Source organism: Ursus americanus, chromosome 19, assembly GCF_024610735.1.
Source record: "Ursus americanus isolate L20-20 chromosome 19, mUrsAme1.1.p, whole genome shotgun sequence".
Lineage (NCBI taxonomy): Eukaryota > Metazoa > Chordata > Mammalia > Carnivora > Ursidae > Ursus > Ursus americanus.
This window is the reverse complement of record NC_142145.1, coordinates 26882307-26896718: the sequence shown is the minus strand read 5'-3', so window position 1 is coordinate 26896718 and position 14412 is coordinate 26882307. Positions and strand designations below refer to the sequence as shown.

Here is a 14412-nt window from a genome sequence, read left to right as displayed (position 1 = left end):
CTGTGCTAATTATTCCAATATCTTAAGTCGTTCTCTGCTGACTTGCTTGTGGAGCCTTGTTTCCTTATATGCTTTACGGTTTTTTTTTTCTTTTTTTACTGAGTTCATATTCCTTGGAACTCTGAGGCCAGAGCTGAAGACAGGTTTCTCCAACATGGCCCTGTGCGTGCTTTCCACCGGGCATCTAATGGCATTGCCAACCCAGAACAACTTGTACTCAGTTCCCAGGTTGACGGATTTTTCTCTGGACAGTCTAGGTAGTAGGAATTAATATTTCAAATCCACATGAGGGTCAACTTACGCCTACTAATTTTCAAAAGAGGTAGCTCTTTCCCCACCACACAGACATCTGACCCAACACCCAGGTCAAACAGATCACTGTATTTGCTTTCCTCTCCCAGAGGCAGGTTTATCTCTGCCTCATCCTGACACTGAAGATGTCATCCTGTGGGTGATAAATATGAGCTCCTTTTAGGTCCCCATCTCCGGAAGACCCTGGGCTCTAGCGCCCCACCCCCACCCCCACCCCAGTCTAAGAGAGTTCCATAAAAGCCTTCAAGGCGGAAGCCAGCCCCAGCCCTCCATCTACCTTTACGGGTTCCTCCTTTCACTTCGCTTCTGACTTCTAAGATTTTCCACCTCATGACAAGTTTCATTGTTGGTTTCTTAAAAGCATTTTGTCCAGCTTTCTTAGTTGTTTTCAGCAGAAGCAGTCAGGATACCCAGCCCACCAAACTATGGGAGCATGAGTTCTCCACACACGGTTTCATTACACATCTACAGGACATTCTGAAGGGCTCTCCCAGCGAAGAACGAAAGCATCGCGGAATGCGGCTCACCAGCTGGTGCCCTCCTACTTATTAAATCCAGCCGTCTAGTTTAGCCCTCAGTCCTGTTAATCTCACACCAGCATCCGACAATGTCATCCCCTCCTCAAGTTCTTAGCATTTGTGCCTCCCCCGGTGCTGAGATGACAGTGTCCCTGGGAGCCCGTCCTCTCTCCGAGCACCACTTCTCTGGGAATAAGACTGAAAGTGTCCTGCCCAGCCCCCTGCTCTCACTAGGCCTCACGCAGCAGGGACTCACCCACTGAATGAAGACATGACTGCCCGTGGCCACTCACCAGGTGGGTTAAAGACGATGATATCATCCAAGAGCTTAGACATCTCCTTTTCTAGGACTGCTAAGGTGATTTTTCCATTTTGTTCCAGGGAGCTGAGGAACTGAACCATCTGATGAGTGAAGGCTCGGCACTTTGGAACTGCATCCTGACAAACAAGAAAAGGAGCATTCATATGAATCCATGCGAGCAGTGTTAACTGAGTATTCTCTGGAAGCATGTCACTGCTCTGAATGCTTTGGGAGGGAGAGGCGAGGACAGAGCAGGAGGCCATGTGAAGACAGGTGTGTGTCTAAGGGCCCTGTGTCTAGAGATATGCCAATCTGTGGTAATACTTACACCAGAACCCACATTCTCCCAAATTCCAGAACAATCTTCCTTTTTCACTATATCAAAAGCAACATTAACTACACACTAATTACTTGCCAGCAACTTTTCCAAAAACTTTTATGTTCATCACCTAACTTAATTCTCACAACAACACTTTGAGGCAAAGTATTATTTCCAATTCAGATGAGAAAACCAATGTCAGAATGGTAGTGAGCTGGGGACCGGAGTTTGTCAGACTTCAAACTCATGCTCATAACTTTGAGGCCATTCTGCTGCCAATGACAACCAGATCTCGAAACCCACAACAGCTGCCGCCCTCAATCCTTCTGACCTCTCATTAGCACGTGGTACTGCTAGTAAGTGAAGGTTTACCACGAGAGATAACTAAAACTAAAAGATCAGAGAGGACAAAATAGGAGTACACAATGGTACACAGCCTCTAACTTTTCCAACTGAGCCGTCACAGGGTTTGACACTGTGCTTAGTAGCACCTCCACTACCACAACCCTGAAGAACGCTCTGCCTTTGAAAGCACCCGCTCAACTTACGAGATGTTTCTGGCTGTCAGTAGGAATGGAAAGGCCTGCAGACACTCTTAGGAGCTTCATGATTAATTCCGCAGAAGATTCCTTTGCCAGGATGATGGCTGGCTGGTAATGGCTGCTGAAATAACTGAGCACGCTCTGGTATGACACGGTATCCACGAGATGCCACGAGAGTGAGCTTGTTTGTCCGAGGAGGTTCAGGAGAGGTGAATCCTAAAAATAAAACACATATTCCTTTAGTTTCCGAGTTCTCAGTTGCCCCAAAATACGTGTCTCTGGTCTACAGAAGGATCACTAAGATGGCCTATGATAAGCACTGAACAGTTAAGATGTCAAGTAAGTATTTACTGAAGCTAGAAATACTGTTGAAAGGAATAACCGAGGTCTTGGCAAAAACACATGAACTTTAAAATCTGTAAGTAGTCAGAACCCAATCTTCAAAGGAAGTCTCAGATCTAGTGGTAGAACTAGCAATTAATGAGAGGTAAAATAAAATTGACTTGTATACTCTAACTCAGTGTGCTTCCCTTCATAACCCAGAATCAGATTATGAACGATCCCAGAAAATCGGGCACCAGTTGAAGGCACATCCCATATGCCAGGCAGATATTCACACTAACAGAGGTGTTAGGGAAACAAATGAAAAGCTACAACCTCGTAGGGAGTGAGGACCTAGGAAGCCTTGCCAAGTCTTCATCACAGGCTCTCCAAACTTACTGCTTGGTCTACCAGCTGATCTTCCTTTGCCAATAAAATCATCATGAAAAGGAGGCAGACAATCATGCCCCGGGTCTCTGGGCGGGGGCTGGGGCTCCAGGCATCAGAGAGCACACTGACCCAGTTGACTTCACACAGGACAGACCCTAAAAATAAGAAGCAGCTCTTGGGGCTTCCTCGTTCCACCTTAAAGAGAAATGAATCAAAATCAATGTTTTCCTTTAAACTGCCTGTGTTCTTAAAAATGTGTATAAATCAATGCTTCCAAATTTAAAAATAACTTTTTTCCCAGACTATAAAAATCATCTATGAATCCTTCTCCACAAAGATTTAGACTTAATATTTGTAATATTTTTTTCTTCCATGCTCAGTGAATGCGTACATTTTTCAGCTTGCTAAGAGTTCATTATTTATATTCCACTAATTCTAAACAGGAGAGGAATGACCTTCCCTAGCTTTAACCAGGGAGGCAAATCCCTGCCACAGTCAGTCACCAATGCTCAGGGGAGTCTATCACAGTCCTCAGATGGGCTAGGACAGAACAAAGGTTGAGATCTACTAGTCAGTAGCTCCCAAAGCTGATCGTGCATCAGAACCACCTGGAGGACTCACTGAAACACAGACTGTGGGACGCCACCCCCAGAATGTTATATTTCCTACATCTAGGGTGAGAGCAGGAATTTGGATTTCTAACAAGCTCCCAGCTGGGGCAGATGCTGCTGGTCCTAGGACCATACTTTGAGACCCACTATATCATCATATGTAATTTTTATACTGCCTTTTGGTATAATGTTACGTTATAAAAATGTCTCCACATCATTAGCCTTTATGATTTTTGATGACTGCATAATGTTTAATTAAATCCTGTTTCTAATATATTTAAAATATATTAGGGATTGTTTGGGGGGGTGGTAAATGTATTTTACAGTATATAATCAATGTCGGAATTACCTCTTATTAGCCCATTTCAACAGTCTGTTTAAAATAAAACATGGCTAGCTATAAATTTTTCTATTTAAAAGGAAGATTAAAAAGCTCTACTCCATTTATAAAATCACAGTCAATGCAATCTGGTGATGATTCATGCCCTCCTGTGACTACCATCACTATATCATGCTAACTGCTTCTTCGTTTCCCTTTCAGAAAATGATCCCTCATCCTCCTTTATCACCTGTTCTCTATCCTCACTCCAAACCCCTCAAAACACATCCCTTCTTACTCAAGCAAGACACACGGAACTGAAAGGCTTCCTGTTTCCGGCCATGTCAGCATCATCTCTCATTAGACTACAATTCCTAGAGGCACTGAGTCTACAGCAACCCTTACGGGCCGTGCTCCCATTTCATCTGTCACTGAGTAAGCTGAGGCCACCCGCTTACTTAAAGCTATCCTACAGCTCGTTAAACAAACGTTCTCTTCCATGTTCATACTGGTGCTAAATATCTACTCAGGACCTATCTCATATACTAAACCTGGCTATAAAATCATTCCTAAGCTTTTATTTCTGAGACAGCTGTCCTGGGCTTTCCCTGGAGCGTGGCTATGGAGGAGCGGCCAACAAGCGCAGCCCTGGGTGCTCTCCACGGACAGCGCTGGCAGACTGCAGTCCATGTCACAGACTGTCAGAGACCACCGTGGACCTGCGGGAATTAAAGCCCTTATGGTGTCGCAGTCATCAATGTGACGTCGAGTGAAGAGTAAACACAAAAGAACTGGTGACTCTGAATAAATAAACTGAAATGACTATAAAAAGCTAAGACAAGATGATAATGGGTTTTTTGAAATGGAAACGTAACAACAAAACAACAAAAATGCCAGGCACTACGTAAGTGACACTACTGGGGCTGTCCTTTGCAACTACTGCTTCTACTGCTAAGACTCACACACATATTAGCAATTTTTCTAAGTCATTCCAGGTCTTTATCTGATTATGACGCATCATTGGTTGTTATGATGCACTTCTAACTCCCACAGCATTATTCCCTATGTAACCGCTTAAAGAAACTAATGGCTTGAGTCCCAATTACATTTTGCTTTAATAGAACATTTAACAACATGTAAGCCTGACGATACTGTCCTAGAAAAAGGTGCAAACCCAGAGACACCAAGACTGAGCATGACAAAGTCATGAAACTATGTACTCATACAATAATATTTACGAAAGTCCAGGGGTGACAGCCAAAATTTTTCCTTGGGTTTAAAAACGGCCCTCCAAATGTCTTCTAGGCACCTACTCCCGCAGCGAAAGGATTTCCATGCAATGCTGCTTCTCACAAGCACCGTTCGGGCAACACAGAATGCTGGCACAGTCCACTCTGGCAGCCGCTGCAGCCGTGCCCAAGAACCACAGCGAGCGGGCTGCTCCCTAGAAGCCAGACCGTGACACGGAGAGCAGGGGCTTACTTTGAAGAAGGCCTCCATGAGCATCTGGTCGGGGTGCAGGTCCCTCCACGGCAGTCTCCGGTAGGCACTATGGAAGGCGTACAGAATGAACTCGGGCATTCTGGGTGCCGTGCACACTTCGCAATAATGCATGAGGTGTAGCCGAAGGGCTCCTTCCTCACCTGGCAGCAGCTTATCTAAAATTCAAACAGAAAACACAACTGAAGCCCTCCTGGGTTATCTTTAAAAACACACAAACAAACACGAAACAAAAATTTAAACTAAAAGTCTAAAGCCCAGGGTTCTCAATAAGTACCAAATTTCAAGGATTTTCATGTGCCAGGAAAAAAAAACCACGGACAGCAAATTAACAGCAAAGACCCGTACTATAATTACTTTCTTGGGAAAATGGAATGAGTAGCTGGTAGGTGGGAGACAGCAGGGGCAAACAGTTTTTCTTTAAAACTTCTAGTGATACGGCTTTTTACCTCAAATACACTCGCACAACCCCAACCACTTCTAGGCCTCCCTCCAGTCGGCTGCCCTCAGCAAATACGCGGTCACCAGCATGGAGCACTTACTCAGCTGGTGCCCTGGAGGAATCCAACAGCGCTCAAAAGGAAACGCTGCACATGACTAAACGTAACCCTTGGTGCAGTACAACCAGACGATTAACTGTCACTCAGCTAAGTTATTCTGAAACAATACTCCTCTGCGACATAGATCGCTCAGTATTACCGTCACAAGTATCAAGTACCTCAGGGGCCGCAAAAGCGAATGCCAATGTAAGGGGCATCTGGTCTAAAACAAAGCTTTTCAGATGTTCTGGTTCTATGCAAAGGAATGAATGTAGTCAAAGAAGAGAGAGCTGGCCACCCACAACAACAGAAACCTAATGGTGGTTCTTAGTAGTGGCTTTTGAAAAATGACCAATGAGCATCAACCCATGGTACCAATCGATTTATCATTTCCAACATCCCTGTGCCCTTGATTCAGTCCTTACTTTATTCCACAACATGAAATATCAACCTGTTTTTAACCTTTTAAGACAAGGTAAAGGTAGCATTTATTTAAATATGAATAAAAGATAGTTTCGTTTAAATAAGGATGGATATGTAGGTAGATGTCTAAAAGGTAATCTCTTAGGACAAGACTTAGTTTCTAGTTCCAGCCCAGACACACATAAGTTCTGTGAGCTCAGATACATTCATTTTGCTTTCCAGATCTTCATTTTCTCGTGAATAAAAGGAGAGAGCTGGATCAGAAGATCTCACTGAATGGCCACAATAAAATACTTCTTCCTGCTTTGCATAGTTCTGTTTCCTCACTTTGAACTCAGCTACCAATTCCTGATGTTAGCCATGAAACCTCCCGTTCCCAAACTACTTTCTTATTTTATATACACAGGCAAGAGCCTGAAACAGTGCTTGTCCCCCATACTAAGAAACTAAACAGATATGGGCAGTTGGGGTGGCTCGGTTGGTTAAACACCTGACTCTTGATCTCAGCTCAGGTGTTTGAGCTCAGGGTGGTGAGCTCAAGCCCCATGTTGGGCTCTATGCTGGGCACAGAGCCTGCTTAAAATAAAATAAACCAAACTAAACTAAACTAAAATATATATAGTGCCTTTGTGACTATAATTTGCTGCTCAAATATTTTTGATGATGATAAGCAGCAGCTAGAAGTTTATCTTTCCAAAAAAAAGTGAGTACTATTAGGGTATTGTATGTTACCAATACTCATCAAATAGACACTGAGATTATGGCACTGCTTAAGTTTTGTGGGGGATAAAAAGAATGATGTTTCTGTACCTAGAGTTTACATCTTACAGTTCAGTCAAAAAAATGTTTTAAAAGAGATCAGGCATGTATGTAAAAGAGCAATCAAAAATACTGGATGATGGGCTGCCTGGGTAGCTCAGTGGGTTACGCAACCAACTCTTATTTCGGCTCAGGTCATGATCGCAGGACCATGAGATCGAGCCCCAAAGTCGGGCTCCGTGCTGGGTGGGGAGCCTGCTTGGGATTGTCTCTCTCCCTCTGCCCCTCCCCTAACCCCCCACGCACTTTCTCTAAAAAAAAATGCTGGATGAGGTGTATTTAGACAATGGAATATTGTTCAGCGCTAAAAGGAGTGAGCTACCAAGCCATGAAAAGACTTGAAGGAACTTAAATACATATTTCTAAGTGAAAGAAGCCGATATGAAAAGCTACATAATATATGATTTCAACTATTTGGCATTCTAGAGAAACTAATAAAACTACGGAAACAAGAAAAAAAAAATCAGTGGTTTTTTAGTTCTAATTCCACAAGGAATTAGTGGGGCGAGAGGGGCGAGTAGGCAGAACACAGAGGATCCTTCGGGCCATGAAACCACTCTGTAGGATAGTGTAATGGTGCATATGTGTCATTACACGTTTGTCGAAATCCACAGAATGTACACCACCAAGAGTGAATGATAACGTAAACTATGAGCCCTGGGTGATAACGGTCGGTGTAGGCCCATCAGCTGTTAACAAGCATACCACTCCGGTGGGGGATGTCCATAGCAGGGAAGGTTATGTGTGTGGGAGGGGTGGGCGGGTAATATGGGAACTCTGTGTACTTTCTGCTCAATTTTTCCGCAAACCTAAATTTCCTGTACACATGTATATCTGTTTTTAAGGACTGAATACCATATTGTTCAGCCGGTGACCACGTGCGACACAGACACATGGCAGCCACAGAGCACACTAGTCAGAAACAGAACGTGCCCAGCAGGCTGCTTCAGAACCCACTGCGGGGGAGCCAACAACTGAGCACAGAGCTGGCCACTTCTGCCCGACGCGAGAACGGCTGATGTGGAATCTCGGCCTGGCATTCGCTGCTGGGCCGGCCGCCCCTTTGTCGGAGCTGCACCGCAGGCAAACGCACCGCTCTTCCCTCCCACTCGCCTCTCCCAGGTGTTACACCTGCATGGGGGTCTGAGGGCGTTCCTTGCCCACCCCTGCTCCTCTCCCTCTGATCTTCACAGCCACCGCCCCAAATACATCTCTGACGTTTGGCTCCATCACGGCGTCTACTCCCCAAGGACTCAAAGTGCAGAGGTGCACTATGAAGAGTGAGAGGCGGGAGAGAAACGCGTGAGCATAAACACACGTGCAGAAGAATATAAAGGACCCGAGGCTTCATCCAGTAGCGGAATCAGCCTGAGCAAGAGCAGCGAGGGGAGAATCGAGGACATTCAAGGAACAGCAGGTGAGGCGGTATAGCTGGAGTGGAAGGTTTCTATGAAGAAACCATCACATAATGTTGAAGTACACCGGACCAGACATATCAGAATGTTGGGCTGAAACATGACACTTTAAAGTCTGGAAATATGAGTATGATAGGATATAAATACTTTCACAAAAATTAACAGGCAGGAACAAAAACAAGATAGGAAAAACAGGAGGCAATTGCAAGAATCTTGGGGGGGGGGGGTGGAACTAATGTCTTTACAAACCTCCCAGTATAAAACATGTAGATGCACTTGGTAAAATAAAATATCTCTGCAAATGCATAGCTAGGTATGCTCAGTGGAAGAAAACAGGGCCAGCAGCAGGACCAGAGGCAAAGAGAGACCAGGAAACCCGGGTACTGAACAGACATCGAAGCTCGGCTGCCCGTGGACTGTCTGCTTCTGTGGGGTTCTAACAGCATGAGGAGACTCCTAAGGACTGTACCCTCACTGAAAGAGCAGATCAGGGAAAGAAAGGGACCTTCTCTACCTTCACCTTGACTCAGAGTAGAGGAAGCGACCAAGTTGACTGTGATCACTGAGGCCCACCTGCAAGTGAGTCTGAGGTCTGACCGTTTATAGCACAGCTGTGAGAAACCACAAGCCAAGGAATTACACAACTCCCGTCGGCAACAAATGCAGATCTCCTCTGGAGGGCACACCCTCAGCCCGGTCTTTACAGAATTCCCACAGAGAAAATCTAACTATGGGCTCACAATACAAAATTTAAAACTCCACAAGGAAATAAGCCTCTAAGTACAAGAATCTGAAGGAACACCTAACTGTAGCATAAGCCATCTCCAATAGTAGCTTCAGATCATTATTACTGCATACAGATCATAAAGGAAAGTCTGTTTAAACATTTCAAAGAAATAAAAATTAGAATTTTAAACAAAAGAAATAAGATGCTGTCAAAAAGGAGCAGACAGGTTTGAAAAACAGACAAACATGACTTCTACAGAGCGAAATAAAAAATTCAAAGGTTTTTTTTTTTTTAAAGCAGATTAGACACAGCTGGAGAGCCCAAGTAAACTGGAAGAGAGTCCTCAAGAATTCACTCAAAATGAAGCACAGAAAGAAAACACGAAGAAGAAGCTGGAGTCACAGTAGGTAGAATGAGGTTTACCATGACGGACAGAGACTATCTGAAGAGAATGGCTGCCTACATTCCAAGGCTGATACCCCTCAGAGCTTTACAAACAGTAAGAGGTTACAAACTTCACACCAACCATCTGTATCAGTGACCTTCCTTGGTCAAAGATGACTGCCTCCCAACTGAAATAGATTAAACAAACTAGGAAAAGCAGAGAGAGGCAAAAGAGTAACCGAATGATTTAGAGAGAGTGATAACTAACCAGAGACAGAACATAACATCCTCCTACCTTTAAAATTCTCGTGCAAGGAGTCAATACAGTCCGTGAACAACTGCACAATGCTTAAGGCCACCACAGCATCACTCTCCAGCCAGGGGTAATGCCGTTGGCCGCTTTAAATAAAAGAAGCACACGCTTAGAAAGAAAAGCACCATGATTAAATCACTCTAGGTCCCAGAGTCTAGGGACTGCCTAAGGCCTGCAGGACACTGTATTATGTAGCCCCAAGACACACTCAGACCACTTTAACCGCTGTGAACCCCTGGAGGTGAATTGTAGCTCATAATATCAACCACACGCTTTTATTTACTTTCCTTCTAAACCTTTATTCCAATGCAATTTAGTTTCAGAAGTGTGTTATCTACATAGATTAACACCTTTTTATACCCTATTTACATCCTGTGTATCTTGGTTACATTTCAAATGCCTCAGAGTGGCTTCAACAATTTTGTCTACCTTAAACATGGAAAAAAATTTTTTTTAAAAATCCATGTAACAGAAAGATGGCCAAAAATGGACTGGAAATAACCAAAGAAAAAAAACTCTTTATAGGATCATTTTAGTTTCTGAATTAGGTCCAGAAAGTTCAATATCAAAATAAGTCCCATTAATTCTTCCTGGAAATAAGCAAACAACACCGTCTACCAGCAGTCTCAGAGCGTGGAATCCTGAAGCTTGTAGATTAAGGACAGTCCTCTAGCAAAGATCCAGAACCTTTTCTATTTTCTTCAACGAGCTCCTGAAGCAGCATGAGTTCAAACAAGAGTCCTGACAGGAGTTGGAAGTCCTGCGCTCTGTTCCTGGATCTGGCCCTCGCTGGTGGTGGGACTAGAGCAAGCCACTCATGTTTTCTGAGTCCCAGGAACAGACTGATATTTGTGAAAACCCCTTAAATACTGTGATATCTAGCACTGTTGTAATTTTAACAAACTCCTGACAAGCTCCCCTCGCATTATTTGTATGCTTTTAGGGGGAAAAAGACTCAGAAGGCAACTCCCTGCATGTGAACAGTTCTACCCCTCTGTTTTAAATGCTCATAACATCATGCTTTCATTTAATCGCAGAGCTCAGTAAAAGGGGTTCATTCCCATCCAGTAATTCAAAAGCCAGTCTGGTTCCAAAAAATAAATAACTGAGATACTGGATAAAATCAAGTTAGTCTCATATTTTACAGTATATTATCAACATCTAATTCAGGAGAGCAACATCTGTTTTTCTGAAATTAAGTACTAAAATTCATTCAACGTCTTTTTGTAAAAACTGGAAATGAGTGTCCAGTTTCGCTTCAAAGTTAATAAGTCTGATCAGACTAATAATCCCACAAGCAGAAAATGTCTTAAGTTTCCCTCATAAGGAAGCAGTTTCTAAATTTAATATGGCCCTACATAAAAAATAAAAAATTAAATCTGTGAATGCATCCGTTATACCAAAATACCACCAGAACTTAAACTTTATAAATTTCAAAGGAATATGAGTATCTGAAAAATGATTTACCTTTCATTGTCCTCTAAAACGAAGATCCATGGCTTAAAGAGCTGGATGATTACTGAATGCAGGGATCTCAGTACTAAGAACAAAGCAAAATTTTTAGAGACAAGAAACAAACTCATCCTTTGTCAGTATCACTAATGACACTAAAAAAAAATCTACTTATTATCTGTATACTCACAAACCTATGTTGATAAACAACACATTTCATGTAAGTAAGTATGCTTGTGTTTTCATTTGCTGCAATGGAATTTCTTGAAGAATTTTTATTGCAACACAGCGTCATGGATAATTTTATACATACATTTTTTAAAAGATAAATGTTTAAATATTCAGAACTTTTCCCAAATGAGATAAACAAAGGAAGACAGAGCTGGAGACTGACACCTATCTCCGAGTACTGCCCCATGAAGAAGGGGCAGAGACAAGCTGAAGCAAGCACAGTGTGCGAGTGAATGTAGGCATGACACATAGGTGGGTTCGTGCCTATACTGTATAGTTCCTATTTCTTCTTCTTGACACTAAGATATATAGTTTTATTGCTAAGATTTAAATCTCTTAATGTGTCTATTCAAGTCTCTTCTAATGGGAGGTCAGAGCACCTCGCTCCACAGTGCACTAAAGGCATATTACCTGTTTTGCTCTTGGCAGATGGGTCCTGAGCCAAGCAGGCCATTTCTGAGTCAAGCAGCCGTGTTACAAGATATCCCAAGAATATTTTCATATCGGCCATGTAAGGACTCCATTTTGAGAATAAACCAAAGCTTTTAAAGTCCAACGTGGATAACCGAAGCTTAGAAAAAAAGTTTGAAAGCCACTGTATAGTCTCCACTACCTGGAAGAGAATGACAGGTCAAAGAGTCCTTACTGAATCTACTTTCAGCAGAATACTAGGGCGGACTATGATGGAGGGCTCGGGTTTTGAAAGAGTTGCAAAGGTGTTTGCATAGGAAAAGTAAATCAGCAGGTTTCAAACTCTTTTTCCAAAGCAGAGGAACCATTCTTTCCAGTACATTGTCATGCACCCCCACATCACATAACATTGATGAAACCAAGGGCTCTGTGGGATGCTGCATAAGAACCTGACCAAAGGAGCCAGGGGTGTGAGGTTGAGAACTGGGTGGGGTAAGGTGGGGACGGGAGGTACACCCACAGCGTGGGCCTGGGCTGCTCTTGAACGGATGAGCAAGACAGACTCCGAGGTGTAGAGAAAGGCAAAGGGTGCGTGGAAGGAAGCAAGTGACGGACAAAAACATAGGGCTCTGTAATATAATGCACAGAAGTGCAGCTTTTTAGGTATAAATTTTGAATGTTCCAACTGTTTAAAAAACAGATAGCAAAGGAAACAGAAAAGGAATGCAGAAATATAAACTTCAGACACCAAAAGCTACACACCTGCTTGTCAGATAAGAGAACATCAGGAGAGCTTTGAAGCACCGAGCTCTCTGCAGAAGCTGCCCCCTGCTGGCAGTTTGGCGCACAGCAGCCCAGGGCTCTCAGAGTGGCTTTCCAACACTCGGGGCTCAGCAACTGCTCAGCAGAGCCTTATGGGGCACGGACAGAAGACATCAGGTTAGCATCTTTCACAAACTAACTTTGTCAACTTGAATCAAATAACATGTGTACTTTGCAAAGGAATGAATATTAAATAAAAATCCAAAACAAATTCATAAAGACCTATGGTGAAGAGACTATAGTAAAGAGAACCTACGAAAAGAACTGTCCACCTGGACACTTGACCTTCCCGGTTCCTAGTAACCCTGTTGGGAGTGAGCACAGCTGGAGCCATCTGGGCTGGAATCCAGGGGGTGGGGGGGAATTCCCACCTACCAGCCCCTGACTGGGGGATGGTCAAGGTACCACTTCCCTGGCTGAAGCTGTGAGAGAAAAAGCAGTAACAGCACAAGGGAGACTGGACTGCAGAATGCAACTGCAGAGTCTAGGTTCTCTTCTCATACTTACCCTGAAACTCCAACTCATACAATGAGCAAAACCTAAAGCAACAGAGACAGCATGCAAAATAGAGACTACAGCCAGCACTCTGCTCCTGGTAAATCTCACATTCCACAGGCCAGGACTGATACCTCCTCCAGCCCTTTCCACCCAGAGGTGGCATGAGGATCACACAGGATAACAGGCTGGTAGGAGTAGATCTGAGTAGATCTGAGTAGAGATGTTGAGGCAGCTGCAATCTGCTGAGCGGGAGATGTCTAAGGAACAGTGAAGGGTCTGTGTCGAAGGGCTACTGTGGTCCGGCTCTTCGAGGACACAGCCCTGGAATCAATTTATAGGTATGGGAGTCACGCACACCTAGGACACAGCAGGGAAGCTGGTGAAAACAAGAGGCTTGTCCATGAAGAATGAAGAGAACAGACAAGCAAAGGACAGAGCCCCGAGAAACACCAACATGGCAGCCAGGGAGGGAAGGGAAACCAGGAGGCTGGAGGTCATGGAATTGTCCAGTGATGGTACTGTTATTCTTAAGCCTTTAACTGAATTACTTTCCTGGTAAATATAAATTTCCTGTTAAATACAAGTCAATGGTTGCCCATACACACTGCTTATAATCTCTTAAAAAGGCTTCAGGGGAAAAAAAACACAATATATACTTAATCAAGCTCTGAAAACTTAGAGCAAAAATTAGTTATGCCAGCACGCATCAGAATTGTACAAATATATCTCCCTACCACCATTCTCCACCCACCCTCAACTTGCCTCCACAGAAACAATGAAAGCTTGAAGTGCTTTGAAAACAAGAGCACACATTTCAGTACTCTTCGGGTAGTTCAATATATAAAATCATTAACTTCTTCATTAAGTGGTTTCTATTAAGTAACACAAAAATGTGGCATAAAGCAACACTTAGTTTTCCATTACATCTATAAACTGTATAAAGTTCACATGAAAAAAGTAAATACTATCTCATATCAAATTTCAAAGAAATTCCTGCCTAGTGAAATTCCCAAAATAAAAAAGCTAACAACCTTTTACTCCTCCTCTAATCTCCAATACTCCATGGAAAATTGCAGGGCGGGGAGGGGGGAGATAAATGGTGCGAATGTAGAAAATTTAACACTGCTCTTTCCCTTGGTGAATATACAGGCTACCATTATATACAGATAAAATTTACTTGCAAAAATCATGAGTCAAAAAATCAAGGGGGAGGGGCGCCTGGGTGGCTCAGTCGCTAAGCGACTG

General features: G+C 43.4%; 1 protein-coding gene across 3 annotated transcripts in view; it reads right to left on the bottom strand.

Moving 5' to 3' along the window:
* EPG5 (ectopic P-granules 5 autophagy tethering factor) overlaps window positions 1-14412 on the bottom strand; it is a 102324-nt gene that overhangs the window by 15159 nt on the left and 72753 nt on the right. For all 3 annotated transcript variants that reach the window (XM_045789985.2, XM_087869850.1, XM_045789986.2), the window contains exons 32-39: window positions 12610-12758; window positions 11848-12049; window positions 11221-11293; window positions 9736-9839; window positions 5116-5291; window positions 2713-2898; window positions 1999-2208; window positions 1124-1268 (exon numbers count right to left, since the gene is read on the bottom strand). In XM_045789985.2, the coding sequence (XP_045645941.1) occupies window positions 1124-1268; window positions 1999-2208; window positions 2713-2898; window positions 5116-5291; window positions 9736-9839; window positions 11221-11293; window positions 11848-12049; window positions 12610-12758 (1245 nt within the window). The remainder of the gene's footprint in view (window positions 1-1123; window positions 1269-1998; window positions 2209-2712; window positions 2899-5115; window positions 5292-9735; window positions 9840-11220; window positions 11294-11847; window positions 12050-12609; window positions 12759-14412) is intronic.